This window comes from Pithys albifrons, chromosome 5 (genome assembly GCF_047495875.1).
Source record: "Pithys albifrons albifrons isolate INPA30051 chromosome 5, PitAlb_v1, whole genome shotgun sequence".
Lineage (NCBI taxonomy): Eukaryota > Metazoa > Chordata > Aves > Passeriformes > Thamnophilidae > Pithys > Pithys albifrons.
In genome coordinates this window covers 14,849,407-14,865,681 of record NC_092462.1, presented here as the reverse complement: position 1 = coordinate 14,865,681, position 16,275 = coordinate 14,849,407, and the positions used below count along the sequence as shown (strand labels likewise).

At 35.1% G+C, this 16,275-nt stretch overlaps 1 protein-coding gene across 4 annotated transcripts in view; it reads left to right on the top strand.

The window, feature by feature from the left end:
* Nucleotides 1-16,070, top strand: part of LOC139672161 (protocadherin-10) — a 33,750-nt gene extending 17,680 nt beyond the window's left edge. The window contains exons 5-7 of one of the 4 annotated variants that reach the window (XM_071555739.1): nt 10,158-10,253; nt 12,129-12,203; nt 14,475-16,070. In XM_071555739.1, coding sequence (XP_071411840.1) covers nt 10,158-10,253; nt 12,129-12,163 — 131 coding nt within the window. In that variant the 3' untranslated portion in view covers nt 12,164-12,203; nt 14,475-16,070. The remainder of the gene's footprint in view (nt 1-10,157; nt 10,254-12,128; nt 12,204-14,474) is intronic. The other 3 variants (XM_071555742.1, XM_071555741.1, XM_071555743.1) reach the window with 3 other exon arrangements.
* The last annotated feature ends 205 nt before the right edge of the window (nt 16,071-16,275 follow it).

Below are 16,275 nucleotides of genomic sequence, written 5' to 3'. Positions count from 1 at the left end.
AACAAAGTAGCTGGCATCTGTCCAGGAAAGTCATACAGAAAGACCATCAATCTGTTAGAATTTTGATAGAGTGAATGAGAATTAATCAATAAAATATATTTGAATTGTCAACCCCCCCTCCCCCCCAAAAAAACCCCAAAACCTTTAGCATAGCTTATCTATAGTAGAAGAATCTACTAAAGTAATCGTGTTATCACAGGACAAAGCATTACCAGACTCTCTGTGCCTAAGAGGAAAACATCATAAGGATAAATGGAACATTTCAGCAGAAGCAGAGTTGCCCAAGTGTTTATGCAGAGATCCATGGAGTTTAAAAAAATTAATTATCTAGAAACAGCAGTGAGAAAAAGGGGGTGGTGTTTGCAGATGACATGAAGTGGTTTAGGTCCATTGAATCTGTAATAGACTACATGTACCCATGTTGTGCAGTGAAGTGTGGTCCAGAAAAGCCCGTCTGCTTCTGAGCTACTTTGCTCTGGAATGGGAAGCTGCAGAGCTGTATCAGCACAGTGGAATAGTTGAGCCAACTCACTTGCTAGAGCTGTGCTGTCAGTGAATAGCTGCAAACCGTAACTGGTAGCTCTAAGTGGAGCTTTCAGGGTGCCATATGAGTGTGTCTGCTTGGTGATTCCTGCACTGTGTTCCAATGGGTACGTTCAGTGCTGAAACTTAAAAAAGATATATGAAGGTTTATATTATCATAAGAAATTTGAACTCATCTTGAGAGAAAAGACCATTGAATAATTCCCTGAGAAGTTCCCCCCAGTGTACAAAGAGAACAAGAAGGAAATAAAATGCGAGGTTGTAAAAAGGAATTGAATTGGAAATACACTAAAAAAGTATACAGAACCCTTACACAGAAATGTCACCATGTTGCTTTAGACAGTCTGTTCCTTCCATAGAAACACATGAAATAACAGCAGCAATACTGAAAATATTTCTATGCAAATTCATACCGAAAGCTTAGTACGAATTAATTTAGACAACTTGTTATAGGGACATGAGGTAAAGGAGGCTGCGTGAAAACAGAGAAGGTGAGCTCGGCACTTTTATTTGCTGTTCTCAATAACAAGAGAGAAGCAAGGCACCAAAGCAACTGAAGGACAGCTAGGATATGATCTGATCAGATCATACATATTTGATAAAATAATACCCATTTCACACAAATACAGCAATCTGTTCAACTTACATGGCATGATTGAAACTGAAGGCTTAATAGTGGGCATTTGAGTATTTGGTTCTTTGTTGTTGGAGGTTTAGCTCATTGCTTGGATAAGTGAAAACAGCAGCAGCTATATTACAAATTATAACGTAGAAAAATATATAAATCCTCATACCTGAAAGGGTTTATTAGTGGTCCATTATCAAATTTTTGCCGTGCTGGTCTAAGTATGGACTTATTCAAACACAAATTTCCACATAAATAAACAAATTTTATCTATTATTCTGAGCAGAGTACAATGGAAGTAGATCTTCTTGTACTCAAATAATATATTTTGAAGAATGTATTTTTATATATGTTTTAGGTAATTACTATGAGCACAAGTTATAAAACTGTGATGGGATCTGTAAATTGTAGGGATTTTAAAAACAGTTTTCTCATATAATGACTGCAAGATTCTTCCAACTTGCGTATTCTTCTTACTGTGTAACCAACCCTACTTCTTATTCATCCATGTGGTTTGAACATTTCTTTTCTGTAGACAGTTAAGAAATTTTCATAATGACTTGAACGTTCATAAAAAATGAAAGAGATTCTGAATTTGACTGGAGAAAATAAGTAAAATTACACTGATGAGGAAAAAGAAATGTAGCTTTAAACAATTCCTGTATTTTAAAAATAGATTCTAACCATTTCTATCTAATTTTGATTCAGTGGTGATTATACTAGACATTATTTTTATAATTAATATTACTATAGTCACCAAAACCCCTAATCCAAGATTCAAACTGTGTTGTACCAGATTATGTAGGATACCTAACAGAGACTGTCTTCACAATGAATACCTGATCAATCTTTTCTGCTCTATTTCTAATACTTTGAACCATGTCCTGAGATCATAATAGTGGAAACAGCAACATTGCATCCAGCTCAGGAGTATTTTGGTTTATAATTTCTAGGAAGTAGCTTTAATTTTTTTTAATGTAACTGTGATTTATTCTAGATGGACAATTCTTTTAGACTACTTTAGAGCTTTCCTCAAGTACATACTGACACTAGTGATAGAATAATTTGCTTTCCTGTTCAGAGGTTAGGAATTTTTTAGTATATTAACACTTGTCAAAAATTCCCATAATACCTTAACTTGCTATGTAGAAATGCTTATTTTGCTCTAAAACATTACTTTGTTTCCATGCCTTTATGGCATGGAATTGAGTGTTTATACAAAGAGACATACTGTGTTATTAAGTAGCCCCCTAATTAGCTCTGCAATATATTCTACATACACTCAAGCATCTTAATTCTCACTGATGGAACTGTATCATTATCGTGGTAATTATTGCCAACGCCATCAACATATTTTAAGTGTGAACCAGGGTTTTACCATGTTAGGTAGGACATAGAGAATAAAAAAGCTGGTCCCTTCCCCGAAGAGTTGACACCTCAGCAAAGTGAATTGGAAGAGGGGAAAAAAATCGCTTTATTTGGACATTATGATTTGCGTGGCCTGGTTACTAAACATCAGCACTCCCTTTGATAGATGCAGAGTCAAATGATTTGGATGAGACTTGTTAGTATTCTCCAAAGAACTTAAAGGTGAGCTTGGCCTCATTCCATGCCTCTGCTTGTTATCCTGGATCGCCATTGACTCTGCAGCAGAGGTACCTTGGAGGTCTGAATGCAGCTGGGTCTGTGCACAGGTCCTTGTGTTTCTGTGAAAGTACAGATGTAACCTAATGTTTTCCTTCCACAAAACACTTGTCATCTGCTGAACTTCACCTATCCAAGTCAAGTTGGTTTAAAAATGAAATTAAAAAGCTTTCAAAAGTCTTTGCACAGTTGAATGTTTAGGAATTGGACCATCAATTTATTTCAGTTACTCTACCACAGAGGTATCACAGAGCACAGTTTATAACTTAGATCATTATACATCTCCCTGAATTAGGTTAGAATAAATGACCTAGAAGAGTAAAATGTTCATGTCTTTATACCAGGACAAGAAGTGCCTCACAATGCTTTGATTATTTTTCAAAGGAATAAAAAAAGTGCATGTAAATATTTATTGTGTATTTTGATCTAGTAAGGATCATAAAGACTTATTTCTGTATGCCAAAATATGTAACATGACATTTTCCGCTGATGTTTAACATAAATATGTGAAAAGATGTTTTAAGCAAGAAGTCTTTACTGTCTTGAAACAACTTAAAAAATAAAAAAAAGAGAGAAGGAAATCACAATTTTGTACATTTGATATGATGGAAGAAGGATTTTCTTTGGTTTTTTTTGTTTAGTTACATGTCATTTCTGAAAATAACTGGGGTAGTCCTTTGTGTAGTGGTCTATCACATTATACTATTTCCTGTGCATAAAGATCAGTAACAGTTATTTTGAATAGGACACTTGATTAATTTTTAAAAATTAAGCCTGTCTACATTTTTGCTTTTAAAATCAGCTTACTTGATACCTAATACAAAGCAGGTATAAATTTGTGACCTATCTGATCTTTTCATTAATCATTTTTTAATTCAGTTTGTGATTTTCAAAGACTTGAAGTAAAAAGGCATGGAAGTAAAGGCAAAGAAATTAGCACCAATAAGTTGCATGTACATTATTACAGTTCTTTGGTCTAAGAAGAAAAAAAACATTGCAATGCTAGATTAAAGAAAAAGAAGTTGTAGCGAAACAAAGTTTTTATTGGCGTAAATAAACAAATGATGTGTGCACAGTCAAAGAATTGTTCCTTTGTGAATTGTACAGTTTTGTGCTTAGAAAGAATATTAAAATTGTGTGGATATCCTGCATATCCTGCCACAGACAGTGAAACTCCGTGCTTATATTCAGGAATTTATCTGTGGGATAGGATACAGCTCTCGTTTCTGCACAGATGAAAATGACTTTGCAGATACAAAATTGCTCTGCAGAAATGGAGGCTGAGATGAAAAGCCACCATGTAATAGTACTAAGAAACCTAACTGAAAACTTTTCATTTTTTAAAATGTCTAACAGAGCATTCCCATTTTTGCTTCATTTGAAATGCTGATATTTATTTGCTTATACCTCAAGTTTGCCACTACAGATACATCCTCTCTGTAAGGTAAATATTAGGTAAATAAAGCTTACAAAAGAAAACAAACTCCCAAACCTGAAAATGTAATAGCAGGAGAGCAAGACTGTGATGTATTTTTCCTCATGATTGTAGGTACTCTGTGGTCTTGAATAAACCACTTCTGATGATTCACTGTTCAGTGTTTATTGCATAACCTCTGATAGGTATTTTTATCTCACATTCACGACTGGTTTACATTCTTCATCCAAATGTATTCCTCTTGCAGCTCTTGCTCAAGGGGAAGAACACACACAGAGCAGTACTGCAGCAATAGAAAGCAAATGGACAGTTCAGATAGCCAAATTAGATAGAAATATATAAATATGAAAAGATAACTTGGCTTTAGCCCAATAAAACCTATAAATCACACTATTTTAATGAATTTTATGGAAATAATATAAGAAAAAGAAATAAACATTCTTCTTTTAATTTTAAAGCACAGGTGAAAGGTCTTATATTAAAATGCTATTTGCTTCAATCTCTGTGTAACTTTGGTATTGGACAGAATTAACAATACCCAATACTGTAAAAAATATGGATTAAAAATTGTGCCTTTTTTTAGGTTTATATAGCATCTTTTATCTTCAGTGTCTCTAGAGCTCTTTGCATCTACAGTGCAGGAACATAAGTGAAAAAGTTAAAAAAAATCTTTTATTTGAAAGAAAATTATATTTTTAATTTGTCCTAAAAATATACAATTTGAACTATTTCTTTTCCTCTAATAGCTGTAAAAGTCTGTTTTTGCCAGTTCTGACTGGAACACATAGAAGTCCTGTATATCTTAACTGTCTCAGACTGGTGCTATATTTATTCATTTATGTCAATTTTGAGAGTGCTTATGTCTGCTGTGAATATACCATCTGTGGAGATGTGGTTTGTTTTTTTTTTAAATGATGAACTACCATTTTCTGGATTCCTACCAGTGGAATATGAAGATATGAAAAAACCAGTAGAGAGATTTCTTTAAACTTTAGAGTAATTTTTAAGATTACTCTGTTATGCAGACTTAAAATTAAAAAATGCCTCTTGTCCTATAAATCTAAATCCTATGACAAAAGTAATTTAGCCACTGAGGGACATGAGTCTCTTTGGAAAGCAATGAGATGTGTGCAGTTAAAATTTCCAAAGGCACTAAAGTTATTTATTTTTGATAGGCAAATTCTATTCATTATGAATAAATGCCGTTCTTCAATGTACAAACCTCCTTATTGTGACAGTCAGGATATGGAAAACTGAATATGTGCCTAATCTTGAGTCCATGCACAGCAAAGTGTTTTTCCTCATGAAATTACATGGAAATTACACTTTTTTTGCTCTTTTGCTGTACACAATAACTAATTTCCACAGCCATTTACTCCTTTAATTTTTGAGGACCTCCTTTTCTTATTTTTTCCCTTCACCAAAATAGGAAAAATGGGGAAAACCATTTAAAGAATGCAACAAATAGCCAGGAGGAGAGGAAACTACATCTGTTTATCGTGTTTGGACAAGCACGCTGTGGGGATCTCTGTTGCTGTTTATCTGGCAAGGCTGTAAACAGCTCTGTTTGTGCACTAGCCACTGAGAATCCACAGTTCCATACTAGCAGTGGAATGACTGCTGCTGGGATGTAGCTGTGAATATATTTGTTTTAGAAACATTACAGTATGGTGAGGTCAGAAGAGTGAAAAATTATGTATTGGTGCCTTCCTGTAAAAGAAGTAGGAGATACAATTAGAACATTATTTTTAACTTCAATACCTTGTAAAATGTTGGAAGAACTAAATACTATGTGGTTTCACCAACAATCCAGACTTTTCTGAGGTGATTTGATTTGGTAGGATAATAGTCTTCATTGGTTGAAGAAAATACAGTGGGCAGGGGGAGACAAATTTTCAAAACTTTCTCCCTAAATTCTGCCTGAAAGTTACATGCATGTATGAGCTGCAAGAGTAAATATGCATTTCTTGCATACACTGATTCCTTTCATATGTGTAAATGATGCTATTTTACATGATATTTTCACTGGCGATCAGAAGTAATGTGGATTAGAAAGGAAAAATAAAGGATGGAGAGTAGATTCACCCAAGAAGTTACAGGGATGACAGACTCCTGTTCTTGCAAGTGAGCTGAGTCTTCTGACTTTATCTTTTCACCTTCAGCATCATGGCTGCATTCAGCCCTGGAAAAGAATCCATTATGAAACTGCTTGAATGCAACCGTTCTTTATTCATAAGGAATTTTATAGATTCTGATATTGTCGATTCATCTTTTGTCAGAGTAAAATTCTGTCACTTTGTGACTTTTTTAGTTGGGTATTTGGGCTTTAATTTGACATCCATGTATTCTCAATTGGAGCTTAGATGACAATTGAATGGAGCTGTGCACAGCTGTGGGCATTGATAGGAATTGAGATCTGCCAAGGTTCTACCTTACAAATGAGATGCAGTAATAACTTTTTTTCTGACCTGCATGAGATAAAAGACTGTGTGCTTTGTACTTCCAATATTCTTTATGACTGCTCTATTGAATTAAATAGGATCCTTCTCACCACTGGAATGTTATAGTTTGTACTCTTACACTCTGGCCTGCCTTTAGCCTCTGTCAGTAGCTTTCTTCCCTAGGAAGTCTGGGACATGGTGCCAGGGACCATTCCTGAAAGCAAATTGAATATGGTTACACTCTATGGGTCCCCATATATTGCTCAATATGGCTGAGAAATTTTAATAATGTGGATATAAATCATTCCATTCTTGTAGTCTTAAGTGACAAAGAATGGCGATGAGCCAGCTGTATTTACCAATAAAAACCAATCCAATATCTGTTTTTGAAAAAGAGAAATTTAGAAAGGCTTGTGAGAAGTTACATGATACACTTAAGTATGTTATCTTGGTAAATGGGGAAGGGCTCTGAAATGAGAGTCTATGCTGCTCATGAAAAGCAGTGTCCTTTAGCAAAAAAAAAAAAGTAAAACCTTCATAGAGTGGGAATGTACCTGTTAAGTCCTAATGTCACCTAATGCCTGCTAGGAGAGAGGAGTGTTGGAAAAAACATCATGCAATGATAATACACAATGTGATGCTGATGTAATACTGTAATACATGTTACCTCATGTAAGAACAAGTAAATTTGATTATTTCAGACCAAGTCCAGATTGAATAATTTAGGCACCTCTGAAGGCCACCAAATGGTGATCTACATGTCTGCTTCTTCCTTGAATCTGTAGGGAACTTAGGCTCTGAAGAGCAGTTTAGGAGGAATGGTTCATATCCCTTCTGTTCTCCCTAGGGCACTCAAAATTTTAAGTCACATTTTAGCCAGCCTTTAGTGTATTCTGCATTGGTTAAGCCTCAAACTGACATGTTCATTTTGGGGCTTGTCAGCTTAAAGAGACGCATGTTGTAGATTTTGGAAGAGTGCACTAAAAATGATGAATTTTGAAAAAAAACCCAGAAACACATAGAGGAAAAGAAGATAGAGGAGAAAAAATGATTGTTGCATGCAAACACATTAGCATTTTGTATTAAAAAAAAGCAAAATATTGGTATTACTCATGATAGTACAAAAATTATTAGCTTGTAGTAAATTTGGAAGAATGTGAATTTGCTACTAGAACATATATGCAATTAGAATTAAGTTGTTGATTGACAATTTTGAAATATTCTTAGGGAATATGCTCTGTGCTGTAAGTTTGACATACATCAGGGGTAATGTAGGAGTTATTTCATTGGTCTTAACACAGTACATAATTATAAGAACTCTTACAAAATTAAATGGTGATGTCATATTTTTGTATAGTATTTTCAGGTAGATAATATGGTTATAATAGTACAGAAAGATAAAGATGCTTTATTCCCACTGCATCTTGGGGGGAAAACTGTCTTTTGTATTTTTATAATACTTTACAGAATATAGCTTAGCACTTTCTGTGCTAAAATTGTAGTAACTACAAAGCATTGTTTCGGTAGTAAATAATGGCAACCAGAGATAAATCAAATCTGACATCTGCTATGCCACTGGGCTGTTGCTGGCAGTGGAAAAGAAAATTGTCAGCATTTAGAACAGAAAATCAAATGCACGTAACAGTATCTCATGTTCCACAGAAGATTGATGACAAAATCCAGGACTTGATTCAAACGATAATCCTTAGTCATGTGCTAATGTCAAGCACCTGTTGGTTAAGGTCAGTGCTTAAACTTAAGCCTATGCCCCAGGATAGTCCTCAATAGAGAGAAATTTTATCTAGTTCTTACACAAACTGCTACTTGGATAGTTATTCTTAAGAATTGAAAAAATGTATAGGTTTTCTTTTCCAGAGGATCACCTAAGTCCAGGAAGCATATAAATCTCAGAGCACTCAGCACTCCAGAAGTATTATTTCAGTGACTATCATGACGTGCCAGCATTTATATCAGGCATCCCACTTGCTGTATGAAAGTAGTTACCAAGGCATGTTCCAAACATCAAAATATCCTTTAAATACATATTTGCCAATCTTGAAATGAAGCTAATAGGCAGTATGTGTAAGCAATTTGGTCAACAAACTTCTTTCAAAGAAGAGTGGTATCTTTAAGTTGTTGGTCTAGAACATGATATTCTAATTAAAAAGTGGCAGTTTTGCACTTAAGTGCAAAGGACAAATCTCTTTCCTCCTTTTCCTGGAGTTAGTAACGTTGTTTGTTGTGTTCTTTAGGTTTCGGCCAGTGAAGCATCCAGCACTGTCAAATTTTAGCATAGTTAGGTATTCTTATTTCTTGAACTGATTTCAATTAATATAATCATGGAAATGCACTTAATGCAAGATAAAAGAAAAGGACAGTATATGTGGTTACATACAAAAAATAGGGGGGTTTTTGCATGATCATATTTGTTCCAGAAGTTCTCTCAAAGGAAGGAAAGCTTTTAATGGTCTGTGGGGGTTATTTATTTAGCTAAAACCAAGCCTGTTTCCAGAAATGTTTCAGTGCAACAATTGAAAAATTTTCCATTTTGTCCCACTTTAATTTATTCACAGCCTGAAGACCTGATGCTTACAATTGAGTTTTTGTTTCACATGAAATCTGAGTAATTGTACCCATCAGTCCAAATGCTCTTGGTTTATTTTAGAAACAATGTTTATATCGTGAATTTCACAGATCCCAGAAGGAAAGTTTCAGCCATACTGAATTCCCTATTGTTATTAGGGACAAATTCTGCCCTGGGGCAACTGGCATGTTCACATGCAGGAGCTTCTCGTGCCTCCCCTGTCCTGTCACATGCCAGAATTGGACAGGCAGAATGTGCTCTCATTCTTGCTAAGACCTTAGTGGCCTTCAGGACTCTTCAGACATATACATAAAGCACACAGACAGGGGTCACCAGAGCCAGCAGACTCACTGGCATTAGAGGAGAGCTGATCTTATTTGATTATTTATATACCTTTTTTTCAAGTACAAACTATGTTCCACCTTTTTTTGTTGTTTTTGTTTGTTTTTTTTTTGTTCCCAACTAGGTGATACAAGACGGAGTTAAAAATCCATACTAATTGTGTAAAATGTAACATGGGCATCTGGTATGCAAGCTCTTTTATCCCAGTGTGCTTTACAGAATACACAGATCAGAAGCGCAAATTCTCTTCACTAAAGCCTTGAAAGAAAAGAAGAAAAAAGTTCCCCTTAAACTAATTCATGAGGAAAAGATATATGAAAAAAATTCTATTTTCATATTTGTGTACCAAAGTTTATTGGACTGGATAAGATGATCTCTTTTTATAGTGCCATAAATAGAATTTTCATAAAACATTGTTAGCAATGCTTTAACAAACTTCTTTAAGTAATAGCTCAATTTAAAAATGAAAAAAAAAGGACTTTATGGATTGCAAAAGATACTGAATTGACACCTGCAATGACTGGAATACTTTTTTATCCACAGAACATGGGTGGCAGCAGAGTAATCCCCATCCTACATCCCCCAGCCCCAGCCCCAGCCGTGTGTCTCACCCTTTACCTGGATGCACCGCTACGAAGGGTGAGGGAGCTATGGTAGTTTACTCTGCCTTCCCGTTCACTTGTTGATTTCTTTCCAAAAAGATACAGTTGCTGATATCTGAACTTGAGCTCCAAGTTAGTTGGAACAGCCAGGTTATTTAGTAGAGAATACCTTCTAGCTCTGCCGAGGTCCTGGTCTTTGTTCAGTCAGGCTGAGTTAAAGCAGGAATGCTGAATTTGCAGTCTGTTGGTTGTCACTAGAATTACCCATTTCTGCCTCTATTGAAGCTAATGGGACTTACAGAAGGGGCCTATTTCATCTACTACAGTTAACATATAGACTGTAAACAAACCATCAAAATAAAAAGATAGTTAAAATTAATAATGCACATTTAAAACCAACATCGTCATAATGCATATGAGGTAATTAACTTCTCTTGAAATTATAGCTCACTATAAGGGAAGCCAGACTAGCTGGGCTGTTTCTGAATGAAACACAGGGGATTACGGCCTCCTGTGTTCCTTGTACCAGTTGCTGTTTTGTGGGGAACACCTGATTTGGGTGGCATGGTAGGGCTCATGGTTTTTACAGGGGTCCCACAAGAAAAGACAATGACTTGATTGCTTGCATAGAAGTCCATATGTGAAAGCCTGTATGAAGACAAATACTGCTTGCATACTGTGTGAACACAAAGAATTTGGATCTGAAACAGCAAGATGACAGTTTACATACTGGCTTTCCCTCTGTTCCCCTGTTGCGTAGCTTTTTTACTTCTAAGTGAAGGAGGATCAGGAGTCTTTCTGTAACAGCAGCAGCTGCATTCCTGGCATTTGATATTATTTGGAGATTTTATTATCTAGACGTTCATTTCGATCTTTAGGCTGTTGGTACTTGGTGGGGGACTCAGCAGTCATTCTGTTAAGAACAGATAGAATGGTGCGGGAGTTTATGGAGCTCTTAAATATAGTCCAGAGGAAAAATGACAATAATTATAAGAGGTATAGGATCTGTTTTCTTTTGCTGCTTGTGTTGCCAGATGTGGAGGGAAGCAATGGGCCCTTTCTCTGTCCTAGTTGGATTAGTTACCACTGCTATGCAGGAACAAAATTTGATTTGGAGAGTTTGAAGGTGTTCCAAGTACAGGCAATCCCTCCTAGGCTTTGCCAAAAGAGGAAATGTACCTGCCTGTACTAAATGGCTATAAAGTAGTAATCCAACATCAAGTTTGGATGCAATGGGATTATTCACGACAGGGTGAAGGAAAGATTTATTAAAAAGACTAGAGCTTTACAATATTTTCTGTTCATTTCTCATCCATAAGCCAGGAATAATACCTGCATTCTTTATTTTCTTTCCTGCTTCTTATGTTAGTGTTTTAAATTTCTTTTCTCTTCTACCACTGATGCTTTTTCATGTCTTCTCCTATCAGTCTACTAGTTCACTGTGGATAGGAGGCTTACTAGCGTGTGCTGAGCAACAAATGAATCTTAATATGTTTTTTTCTGGGTTTCATTTTGATTTGATTTGATTTGATTTGATTTTATTCCATATATACTTGATACATTAAGCACTCTTACTGTAACATTCAAAATCTTTGTGAAGGTGTTTTGGAAAGGATCAATAGTACAGCACAAATCCCATACCCTAAGTACTTTAATTGTAATACAGTATTAGAATATGTGTACAAATATTAGCAGAATTATGAAACTGCTTATTAATAAAGCCCTCTTTCTGACTAGTACACATACTCACACAGACTTGAAGCTTCCCTTTGTACTAGTTTGAGATTTTGGAACAGGAGATAAAATAGGGATGAAAGAGAGAGCTGTGATCTCAGAGGAGATATTAGGCACCAAAAATTATGGTGTTCTTGTTCCAGCTCTTACACTGACTCTGATACTTCCATTTCTATAGCACTTGCCATCTCTGGATCTCAAAGTGGATTATAAAGAATAGTGATTTAAACCTTCCTGCACCTCTAGGAGATAGGTAAGCAATATTATTCCCATTTTACAGATGGAGAAATTGTGACACAGAGAGGCTTAGTGTTTCTTATTAAAAGCTTATTTATGACCACACATGCATGCACACACACAGAGCCAGAAATAGATGCCAGAAGTTTCATTTCCCTGTGTTTTAAGCTAAGTCCATCCTCCTTTCCATTTAACCTCTCTGATTTATATTCCCCATCTGTAAAAAGACGGAAACTGGTATAGGCATGGAGAGATTTGCTTGCACATAAACTTCTGTGCAGAACCGGAAAAAAACCCAAACAAACATGGAGGACAGAATTTGTCTTTGAAATCCAGTATATTTTATGTGTTGGCAGAGGATATTTTAGGATTTGGGACAAGGATTTTTGTAGGTGGGGAAAGTAGCAGGTGTTCTGCAACCTAATGCACAATATTTAGTTATTGCTATGAAAGGGTCTGATTGTCTGGTAATATAAGCATATTAACTGAAGATTAAAAATTTCAAAATGCATCCATTTACATGGCAAAAGGCCAGACACAGTCAGTAACTCAATATCTATATTTGCCACATCAACACCACCGAGGCACTGTGTCAGACAGGAGTAGGACAGTAGTGCTGCGTGAAAGCAGCGATTGCCCCAGCTGCATCTCTGCATATCTTTCTCCCATCAAAGTCCAGCTGTGTCTGTAGTGCAGCATGAGTTTCTCAGTGGCAGACACTGATCTAGACAGCTAAACTTAAATATTTACAAGAGAACTTAAATTATTACTGAACTTTTAGGAAAAAGTTTTTAAAGATCCAGTGTAAGTCCTGCTATTTTTATTACTATTATTTTAAAAATTTTTTCATGTAATATTTAAAATATATTTTAAATTTTGTCTAGAAACTTGATTAAGCTGATCACATACTACATCCAAATATCATGAAGATTCTAATCTCATTAATCTTTACTACAGTGTTTAAAAAATACCTTGCAGAAACTTTTAAAAGTTCTTTCTAATTTTGCTACTAATTTGCTACAGAATTTGAACAGTCAAAACATCATATATTAGATGCTTTAATTTTAATGCTAATAACACATCTGGCAACTGTCTGTATGTTGAACAGAGAGCTCACACACAAATGTTTTTCACATTTTCCTGTGTGCATCCTATGCCATAGTCTAGATTAGATGAACATGCGGCACCCATGGTAACATTTTCCTGTAACTAACTTCCCTGTGATGCCGTAGATAGATTTCATATCTTTACTAGTGAGTATGTATAGGGAATAACTATGGCTAATGCATATGTTTATGTTAAATGGAATGGAGACTGGATGTGTTTATGTGTCGACATGCAGACATCAACCTATATAAATGGATGGCTTGATTCAAAGAGTCATTTGGAAGTTAGGATTCCTTTTTGTTTTAGCTGTAACACTTCATGCACAGAAATGGATTTAATTTAAGGTAGAGATTTAGTTGATTTGGAGCTAAGGTAAAATCTGATTTTATTATTACAAACTTTACTAAATATAAAGATGCTGATGCTAATAGTAATACTTAAGCAAGTGAGTTAATTCCTTGTTTTCATGTTTGACTGAGATCAGAATTTAACCTGGGGTCTTCCTGTATTCTACTACAAATCATTTGTTACCTCTGCTCCCAATTACAGTCAAAATAGCCAGTATCTTGAGGTAATAGAGCTACTACAGCTGGTGGATTAGGATATGGCTTTGCTAATGCATTGACCTTCTTCATCTGTGTAACACAAGTTAATTTCCAGCCTGACAGTAAATGCTGAAATTTGAATTGTAGCACTAATGCAACATTTTTTCATCTGTCAAACTAGACTAAAGGGTCATTTGGTGATGAGGATAATGGTTCACTTTGAAAGAGAAGGAAAACCAGCTTCTGAATCTTTGGGGGAATTCTGGGTCTTGCTTCAAGTAACAAGCTGAACTAGGGAAAAAATTAGGCTGTGAAATTACAGTAATATTGAACCTGTAAGTCTGACTATTTGCCTTGTCTTTCTACCGATTCTGTACAGGCACATTGCAATACATGCCATGACATGTTAGAAAGAATAATAAAACAGCCTATGGAATTTGGTATTCTGGCTATCAAGCCTCAAAAAGACTTTTCTCTGAAAAGCAACATTAAACTGTTTGCTATAATGGGAATTTCAAGCGACAAGTTTTGATTGTTTCTATACCCTCTAAGGCATACTAAACATAAGAACTGTTGGAGACTGATTTTTTTATTATTTTTTTTCTCTCAGAAGTGTCTTTCTTTCTTTCCCGCAGCACGGAAAAGGATATGCTAGTCACTTCTACAGGACTTACCTGAAGCAGCATGATTTGCACAAAAGTCGACCAACAAAAAGCATCAACTTTCAACTTCATTATCTTGGCCATCCAGTTCTGTGTAACTGAAGGATTTGTGTGCTGTTGGAGACATCATGGCCAACAATAGGACCTAATTGCTCTCAGCAGGCCTGAGAAATGAGTTGAAATGTGTAGAACTGTAGAAACTTCAGAGGCAACTGATCTTGCCTCTCTGATCAGTGTGTGCCTGTTTACAGCACTATATATCTTTCTCTCTCCAAAATGTCACTGAGCTCTTTAGATGTTTATATTCACCACAAGAAGCCAATCGTACAGATAAAAGAGATGTGCATTATAAATGCAATATCACTGTTTTAAACTTGACTGTTTTATATTATTTTTGTGTGATCAAGTGTCCCCCAAACTATTCCAACTTTACAAGAGAGATTTGTGATCATGTTCTTTTCACCTGTGGGTCATAAAAATGTTGTTAATGAAGACCCACAAAATTATCAAAGACATTCTGTAGTTTATACACCGTGTTGCAAAGTGTTTACTGTACTATTTCAAAGCTTCTAAATAAATATAAAATATATATATATTATATTATATATAATTTTCCGGAAATGTGGTACAACTTAGTTGATTTTTAAATGGATTCATACAGTCTACACCATACACTAAAATGAGAAGACAATTCAGGGTTCCTAAGCTATCCTTGCTAAAAGCAAAATAAACCTTTAATAGTACTTCCCCAATATTCGTATTTTGGTCAATCCTGTTTTTCTTGTTAAAAAAAAAAAAAAGCTGTAAGCAACAACATTTTGTCTAAAAGTTGTAATGAATTTTCAATGCCAAAGATGCAGCTGTCAATATTACCCGAATGAGTGCTATGTACTATCAGAGGTATAAATCACTCTCCATTATTTTGATTATGTTTCTATTGTTTTTAATTTGGATCACAAAATCTTTTACAAGGCTCTATAAATTCACCTGTATATGTTGTTAAAAAGAACACTGGGTGTCTGTACATTTTGCAATGTAAGATATAATGTAAGTGAAGTTTAGTATTTTAAGAAAATCATCCCAAATTCATAAATATGCATACATACATACATACATACGTACATACACACACTGAAACACCCACATATCTCTCTTTGACATAGTTTTGTGAAACTATACAAATATATTGCCTAAAAATATTTCTCTTGTGGCTAGGAATAGTTGTTGATAGAATTCAAATGACAAAGTATATGCCAAACTATTGACTCTTTTATCACAAAGGAGATTTCCAATTAGGAACATGGCACATTCTCAGCTGAGCCCCTCTCCCATTGGAGTTAAAATGGTGTTGGCCACCATCTTTGTTGGGATAAGGATTAAGACCTTGCATATAATCTTTATGTTCTGTAATAATACTGTGGTCTGAAACGGTATCTTAGAGCGTTTCTTTTCTATGAAATATTAAAAAAAGTAAAATTTCAAAGGTAAAGTATAAAATTACTTTCATGTCCATGGAATTTAAGTACCATTTACTAAATGTAAAAATCTAGTAAAATGTTTTTTGCTTTTTTTTTTGTATTGTGTTTTTTTCCCCCCCACTGTATCTTAGTATGTCAAATAACAAAAACAAATGAAAACACACTATGTTATCAACCAGTGTTTAGCCAAATTTGAACTAGTTCCTAGTGATGATTGTGATGATTCAATATTAAGTAAGATGAGAGAAAACATCTCATTGATTGCAGTGGAATTTGAATCATGCCCTTATATAAGA